This window comes from Halyomorpha halys, unplaced genomic scaffold (genome assembly GCF_000696795.3).
Source record: "Halyomorpha halys isolate HHAL.00 unplaced genomic scaffold, Hhal_1.1 Scaffold1153.1, whole genome shotgun sequence".
NCBI classification, from domain to species: domain Eukaryota; kingdom Metazoa; phylum Arthropoda; class Insecta; order Hemiptera; family Pentatomidae; genus Halyomorpha; species Halyomorpha halys.
The window spans coordinates 107,453-116,239 of NW_027107155.1; the positions used below are offsets into that span (position 1 = coordinate 107,453).

The window sequence follows — 8,787 nt, forward strand, 5'->3', positions numbered from 1 at the left end:
TTTTATATTAACTGGCTGGTAGTTCATTTTGAACTCCCTCTGCCATTTTTATATACATACAAATAACCTAATTTTAACTTTTTAAAAAAAATATTTTTGTTGTATACTCTTAAATTTTTCCCATAAACAAAGTAATATAATGTACTTTGATATGAGCTTATTTAATTAAAATCAATAAATAAATGCCAAAATACTTCATATGTTCATATCAAAATAAAAAAAAACTAATTTTGAGAGAGGGAAAAAGTGCGGCCCCAGGAAAGGGTTCATTTTATATCACTGTATGCAATGTATGTTTTTACTGACCAATTTTGATAATTTGGACTGACAAGATATCAAATATTCTGGACTACCGAAGCTCCCATTTAAAAAATGCAAAATAAGGGATTAAAGTTAAAATTCCTTACAATGATATAGTTAATTAAATTAAATAATACAATGCTAAATTTGTTTTCTTTATACTTTCTTATGAAGAAAATATGATAACCGGGTGTTTATTGTTAACCGTCGATTCAATATTAGGAGATAATCAGCGGTGCAGTCAGTAATGATATAGAAATAAGTGAAACTTACTTGAAGCAACTATACGATCTTTTCAGATAAGGAGAGAAACATTCTGAAGCAGTTGCTGCACTAATTCAATTATATTAAAAAGAAATGAAAAAATCAGGCAAGGTGACAAGGAGAGTTCAGCTTTCTTCCATAAATCGGAAAGTATCCAGTATATAGACAACTATTCAAATTCACATAATGAAAATGACAGCTATCCTGGATAACTGTGTTATAGCTATGACTAGTATCAAGAATTGCCCTAATCTACTGTAGATAGCTTGGTAAATTTTAAGTTTTCTAATTTGTATCTGGGTACAGATACTGACTAAACTGTATGGTTTTCATGAACTGTTCCACTGCCTCCCCTAATTCTTCCTTATTTCTAATTGAAACAGTTACTAGGAGATTGGAGTCATGGAAAGTTGTAACCCATAACACCTTAGGGAGTGCAGGTCTCTTTTGTGCCTTAGAAGGCTCTTCGAAAAGAACCATGTGCACTAGGGAATGATCACAGCTTTTACTTAGCCTTGTGCACTGTTCTTTTGTTTATTTAGTTATGAATAAGTCAATTAAGTGGAGGAGTCAAGAGTTGATCTATCAAATAAAAGTTCATTAATAACACACAATAAATTCCTTCCTCTAGTGGTACATAATCTTGAACCTCAGCATTGATTTTTTGTGTTGTAGTCGCCTCCAGCAATAAAACATTGATCTAATAGTCCAAAGAACTCAGAAAACATCAAGGATGTAAGCTTGTACCAAGGTGGACAATGAAGTTGCCAAGTGAACAATGCTGTAGAAGTTATATAGTTTGGTTTTGTGTGTAATGTTATGCCTGAAGACAGTATAGATGGTGTGGTGGGGAAGTGTATGGGACTATGTTTTATTGACTTTTCAATGACAATGGCATGTGCTGTACTGTTTGGGTGGTCATTCTATAAACCGAGTAATCTGGAACATAAATTTTCGATTATGGTGTGGAATGTGTTTCAGTAATAAGTGTATCTTTTTTTCATGCATATAGAAGAAAAGCTTAGTCCTGTGCTGAGCCAGACTGTTGGTATCCCATAGAAGAATTGTCTAAGAGCCTACGAAAAAAAATAAAAAATCTAGGGGGCATGGGTAAGTATTGTGTGATTTGAGATAAAAACTTCGGAGGAGATAAAAAAAGATGGTGGGTTAGGTTAATTAGACCATTACTTAATTGAAATAATTGAGAAGGTGCATTATCATAAGGAGATACCAACTGGGTAATTAATCAGCTATTCCTCATTCTGCAATTTAATTAGGCCAGGTATTCTAAGTTGGATGTGTTTATTGGTAGCTGATTTGACTTAAGTATATTTATTGAAAGACCTCTTATTTTGCAATTCACAACATTGTAATTTCATCCCAATTTCTGATTTCTTTAATGAAAACCACTTACGCATCATACACTTAAGAGTCAAAATTGATTAATCTACCGACCATGGTAAGTGGAAATAAAAAATGGCAACTGTTACAGAAGTGACAAACAATTTATATTCGAGTTCTTTTAAGTAAAGAAAAACTTATTTCCTGTTAGAAAAAGGTTCAATTTTTCAACTAAACAAGATGCAGAAAATGTCATTAGAAAGTAAATATTGAAGTATTTAAGGTGTACACCCCCTAGAGTTTATTTAATTTAAAAAAACCTAAATTTTTCATTGAGAGCTCCACATCCTTAAAATTACCTTAAACACACAAAATGTTACAACACATTAAATAAAATAGAGTAAATTTGAGCTTTAATAGAGCTCTTTACGTTCAATAGTTTTCAAGATCCTGTTTTTCATGAAAAGATTTATTTTTTCTCTAAATAATGAAAAATTAATATTTTGGAATTTAATTCTAGCAAATATCATGGAATCTGCAGCAGCTATGGAGACAAACGTCATAAACTACAGCTTTAGTTTAGTTTTCATGAAAAGATTTTTTTTTTCTCTAAATAATGAAAAATTAATATTTTGGAATTTAATTCTAGCAAATATCATGGAATCTGCAGCAGCTATGGAGACAAACGTCATAAACTACAGCTTTAGTTTGGGTGCTAACCATAACAAATTACAAAAAAGAAATATTTATTTTTTATTATTTGGAACAAAAATGTTTCTTATTGGAAAACTGTATTTTGGGAACTATTGAACTAAACAGCTCTATCAAAGCTCATATTTTAGAAAATTTACTCTACTTTTAATGATGTAGTGACTTTAAAACATCTATATCATAAAAATTACTGTTTTAAATTCAAAATCTTTTAATTCAAAATGTATACACTACACAACCTGATATAAATCTCTCATTCGTACACAGTGTGTCACATTTATTCTTTCAATGGTTCATCAGCACAAATTCGAACCTACTTCCAGTTGACTAAGTTATAGCTTTTAGCCTGTAACTGATGAATAAATTCCAAAAATAAGATGTTAAATGATTAAACTCTCAAGAAATCAATATGGTGGACCCAATCTTAAAATCGGTAAGATTTATTTTTGAAGGTTTAATGCGACTAAATAGTAATAATTATTACATGGATTCAACCATCAGCTGCAAATTTTACAAGATCTATGAATTTGGTTCCACAAATTTTTGTCATATTTCCGTCAGACATATCTCATATAATAATAATAATAATATTATTATTATTAATAAAGTAGGAACTATCTGCATGGCCAATCAAATCAGAATACTGAGAGGAATATACCAAGGGGATTGTCTAAGCCCAATTTGGTTCTGCATGGCCCTATTTCCATTAAGCAGGATTCTTTGAAAGAATAAGGAGGGATATAAACTTGCCATCAAAGAAGAATGGACCACAGTCAGCTACAGCTGGTACATGGATGACCTCAAACTATACGCGAAAAACAAAAAACAACTACAAAATATGGTTGAAGCAGTTTCATCTTTTACAAGAGACATATGAATGTCATTTGGCCTCGATAAATGTGCAGTGCTCCATGTAACCAAGGGGAAAGTGGTTAGTGAACAGAATATTCTGGTCAATGAAGAAGAGCACATAAAGGAACTTGAAGCTAATAAATTATATAAATATTTGGGCATGCAACAGCATCTTAAAATATCTCGAAAAGATATGCAACAAGAATATCTAACAATGCTCAAAATTAGGCTAGAAAAAATGCTCAAAACCCATCTAACTGGGAAGCAAAAAATCAAGGCCATCAACACCTGGGCTATACCAGCTCTTAGTTATAGCTTTGGCATAGTTCAATGGTCAAATACATACCTACAGGAGATGGATCGCCTTGTATGAACAACTCTAACACAAGAACGGACCCACCACCCAATATTATCTAAAGCTCGTCTGTATTTACCTAGAAAAGAAGGACGTGGATTGCTAAATATTGAAGAAGCTTGCCGCAAACAGGAAGAGACCCTATGCTTTCTCTCAAAAACAACAGGGCTTCACCTCGCCATCACAAGGATGGATTCTGGTTTAACTGGACTTAATCTGAGCAAAGGTGTTGAATCAACAATGGTATCACAAAATGAACGACTGGCAGAATGGAAAAGCAAGTCTCTGCATGGGAGATTCTATAGCCAACTGAACGAAGCCTCCATAGACAAAGAGAGATCAGTTGAATGGTTAAAGGAAGGCTATTCTCCTTGAAAGAGGGATTTGTGGTTGCTGTTCAAGATCAAGTGATTGCCACGAGATCATATAGGAAGCATGTGTTGAAAGACGCAACAACACCAGATAAGTGACGATTATGCTCAATAACGCTCGAATCAATCCAACATATCACTGGAAGATGTGGAGTGCTGGCTGGTACTGAATATCTGCAGAGCCACAAGAATGTGGCAAAAATTTTGCATCAGGCTCTGGCTGTGAAGTACAACCTAATTGAAGATAAGAGCCCTTATTACAAGTACCACCCAAATAAACTCCTCCAAAAAGGTTCTCTCAGGCTATATTGGGATGAATAAATTATTACAGACCATACAGTACGCCATAATAAGCCAGACATCCTCCTTATAGATCTAAGAATAAAGAAAGCGGAACTTATTGATGTTGGGATCCCCAACGATAATAATATAAGCACCACTGTGGGAGAAAAACTGAGGAAATACCAGGAATTGGCGATAGAATTGAGAGAAATATATAAATTGGAAGGCGTTACCACTACTCCATTCATAATATCAACGAATAGTCTCATACCAAAATCAACAGTGGCAGGCATGAATGGTCGGGGAGTGCCTATGGACGTGCTAAGAGAGGCTCGACAGTCATTTCTCTTGGACACTGCACGTATAGCACGAAAATTTTTAAATATATATATAAATGAATAAAATATTAAGGTGGTTGGACTTCTAGGTCCCCCAACCTCAGATATTCAACCCGCAATGGCGAGAAAAACCAGATAATAATAATAATACTTTATTTATTCTGGGACGAGTTCCTTTAGAATAATATAGATAGACAGATGTGGGCTGAGGAGCCTCAGAGATACTTAAATAAAAATACAAAGAAATATAAATAGTCGTTATAAAAAATAATTATAAGTTACTTTCTAACTTTAATCATTTGGACAATAAAAAAAAAAAAAAAAGAAGAAAAAAAAAGAAAAAGATGTAAAAGTAATTAAGAATGTAATAATTTATATACATATTTATAATTTTATGGGGTCTGAATGGATAAGAAATGATCGAATAGGCGGGATTTAAAGGTGGGGGGGGGGTATTGGAGCAACGGATGTTGGAAGGGATGGAGTTCCATAGGGATGAGGATCGGATAATGAATGATCTATCGAAAGCAGCAGTTCAGTGGGCCCTTGTGTATAAATCTGAAGACCGGGAACGGGTATTGCGGGAATGAACAGAGGATTTGAATTGAAGGAGTTCAGAGATGTACGAAGGACGGCGGGATTGGATGACTTGGAAGATGAAGGATGCCAGGAAATACTCACGACAATTGGAAATGTAGAGCTAGAATATTATGTTTAAACAAATCTTATACATTTTTCAGCAATTATTTTTGACACTTAATAGCCACTGACGGGTCTCAAACTTAGTAGGCCTACAAAAGTCAAAATTATATACAACTTTGGTCCAATTATGCTTTTTCTTATCTTCCATAAGGTTTATTAATTATTTATTTTTAGGTTTAATGAATATTTTCCGACTATTTCATGAATTAAAGAACATTAAATTCTATTTCAAATGCAAATATGTATTTAACATTGTAAATTTATGCCAGAATTATGGTAAAAATGGCGGTTGTAACACCACAATATTTTATCAATTTCGTCAAGATTTGATTTGGGTAAGAATGTACATTGGAACCGGCTGTTCTAAATTAAAAAAATACATATATATTACCTGTTTTGTATTTACAATCTTAAAACAAAAGTTTTGTTTTCATATACATGGTTAACACCATTTATTCTGCACAGAACATAAGATTTAATATAAAAAAAAAAAAATTAAAAAACAAAGTATAACATACACTACTGTATAAAACTGTAAATAAGTTAATAATTTTCTTTGCTTTATACTTATAGCAACTTCATGGCTAACAGTGTTTTCAATTGAAACAATGGCAGAAAAGGAACTGCCTAGGACATCAGATGATCGTCCAAAAAAGTGGTTTATTATTGCACTGGTCGGTCCCCTTTGTAGTTGCAAATAATTTTTACCTAAAATATAATTTTGTGAAGGTCTTAGTGGGCAAGTGTTTTACAGGTTCACCAAATCGGGATTTCACAAGTAGATGGGATGATTATATGATGGTTATTCTCAAAAATCATGATTTCCATTTTATTATTCCAATTCCTGATTCAATATTTACAATGTAGAATTATAGGCAGTTATTAAAGCCTTCAAATTAGTGAACAGGTCTTACAAAAACACAAAAAGTGTAATTTTAAAAGTTTCCGCTTCCACATAAAATTTTCTCAAAAATATCCATAGAATAACTAGTACACCATATATAATAAATAACATAATACAGGAGGTCCATAATTCCCCTTAAAATTCAGAGTTCAGTGGGTTCAGGGCCATGTTGTCTTGTACGAGAATGAACGGGCTGACAACCTTGGGACACAAGGTGAACAAATTAAAAGAATAAAGAATTACCGCAAGATTAATGGGACTTCCAAAAATGACAAAGGTGTGGATAAAATATTAGCCTAGAAAAAATAAAAATGAACTCATACAGAGAAATTAATTAAAGCTAGAAGAGCTAATATGAAAACTCAGTATAAAATAAATAAAATACATTCATGAAAAAATTGTTTATTTCTATTTTAGATTAAATATATTATCATAAATAAAAAAGTTTCAACAATATATGTAGGATAGATGAAATGGCTAGCAGATTTATTTTAGTTCTTATGGTGCAAGATGTTAAACTCAAAAGGCCGTGGTGGCTAAGAATGTTAATGCAACCCCACATTTGAAGCGCAGGTTCAAATCCAGTCTGATGGTGGCACCACGGAATAAAAATCAATCTTTCTACTCTGGTTAAAATGGGTAAGTAACCAGTATGATAACCTATCTATATGCCAGAAATGGCGAGATAGGGGGTAAAAAAAAAAACTTTATCAGTAACCAACGAATTTTAAACTGTAGGAAACTGGTATGCTATTTATTCATTAACGTCCGCCATTTAATCGAAGTACACTCCATCAACGGTTTTCTCTGGGACCTCCACCTCTCCATCCTTGCTGAAAAGGTCCCCTGGGACCTTTACCTCCTCCACCCTAGGTGACAGAAGTCCTTTCTAATGGATCTCTTATGGGTTGCACCTCACTGATGTAGAGCATAACCAGTATCCAAATATGAATTAATGTCTATTTACGTATGTATAACATAATATCCATGATTTAGTTGTTCTACAGAGTCTAAAAATAATTCTGATAAATTTTCACAATTGACTGATTTCAGGAACAGCCTTTAATGGTGATAATTTAAAAAGTAGGATATTTAGTAAACATAGAACAATATTTAAACAAGAATAATAATTATACAATACATTAATCATAAATCAATAAAGCAGTAAAATAACAGTATGAATATGATATAAGGATCATGTGAATTGAATAAAGATAAATATATAAGTAAAATTTATGAGATCCCATAAAACTTTACAGTATCAAATAAAATTCATTAATTAATTATTACCATTACTAAATAATTATAACAAATCAGATATAAAAAAATAAAGCTATTTTAGAATCTTACAAACATAACATTTTCATTACCATCAATTAGTAAGATATTAAATGTACAACAGTATAATAAAAAATCAATAAATATGGCTTAAACACTTTGAACATATTAACTTTTCCATAAATAAATAACAAAATTACCACTTACCTCCAGCAGTCTTAATACCAGGAGCACAACTGTTACTTGACTTAGCACCAATAAGAATAACTTGAATAATGAAGTACAAAAATTGGTAACAGTAATCAGGGGCCTCCATGCCACTTTACCCTAGCAGCCGCAGAACAGCGAACACTAAACAAAATTAAAATATCAAAACTAAAAAGTCTATTGCAATACCTCTGTATAATAAATAACACATACAAAAAATGATTAAATGATTGAGGAGCTTTATAAACATCACAAAAGAAGCAATAAAATAAATAGTAAGCTGTAGTAGGAGTTGAAAATATATTAATTAATTAAGAGGGAAGATCATCTTGAGAAGAAGAGTTACCAGCTACAACTACAAGCAGACCTCTGTTTCGTATTTATCTAACTTACGATAACCTCTCTGACCTTTTTTTTCTACATGGTCAAGTTATTTGTCTTACAAGATTATTTTATTTTTAAATGATAATTTACCATTCATTAAACCATAAACAACACATATGTATGATTCCATGTATATTAAGAAGAATGCAGTGTATGTAAAACCAACAATTTTCGATTAAATTGCAATTATTAGTTCTAATTTTCAATTTCATTATTATTGGAATGGTGATTTCATTATTAATTATCGACATAAAGAAAAAATAAACTAATCTAAAAAAACAAATCAACAAAATAAATGAATTAAAGAGTAATTCTAAAATTTCAAATGTTAAAATTATTAAAAAATTACAAAATTATATTTTTTTCAAACAATAAGGCCAAATATTTTAAGTTTTTAAACAAGATTGTTTGTAATTTCAAATGATTCCTGTATCAGAATACACAAACTAAACCAAGTTAGTTGACCGTAAAAATTGATGTATAAGAAGATGGTCAGGG

General features: G+C 31.8%; 1 protein-coding gene across 1 annotated transcript in view; it reads right to left on the reverse strand.

Moving 5' to 3' along the window:
- The window catches only part of LOC106688547 (cytokine receptor), a gene marked incomplete at its 5' end in the record, with an annotated part of 116,958 nt that overhangs the window by 105,182 nt on the left and 2,989 nt on the right, over positions 1–8,787 (reverse strand). Inside the window, 1 exon segment of the mRNA XM_014433054.3 lies at positions 7,906–8,049. Coding sequence (XP_014288540.1) covers positions 7,906–8,014 — 109 coding nt within the window.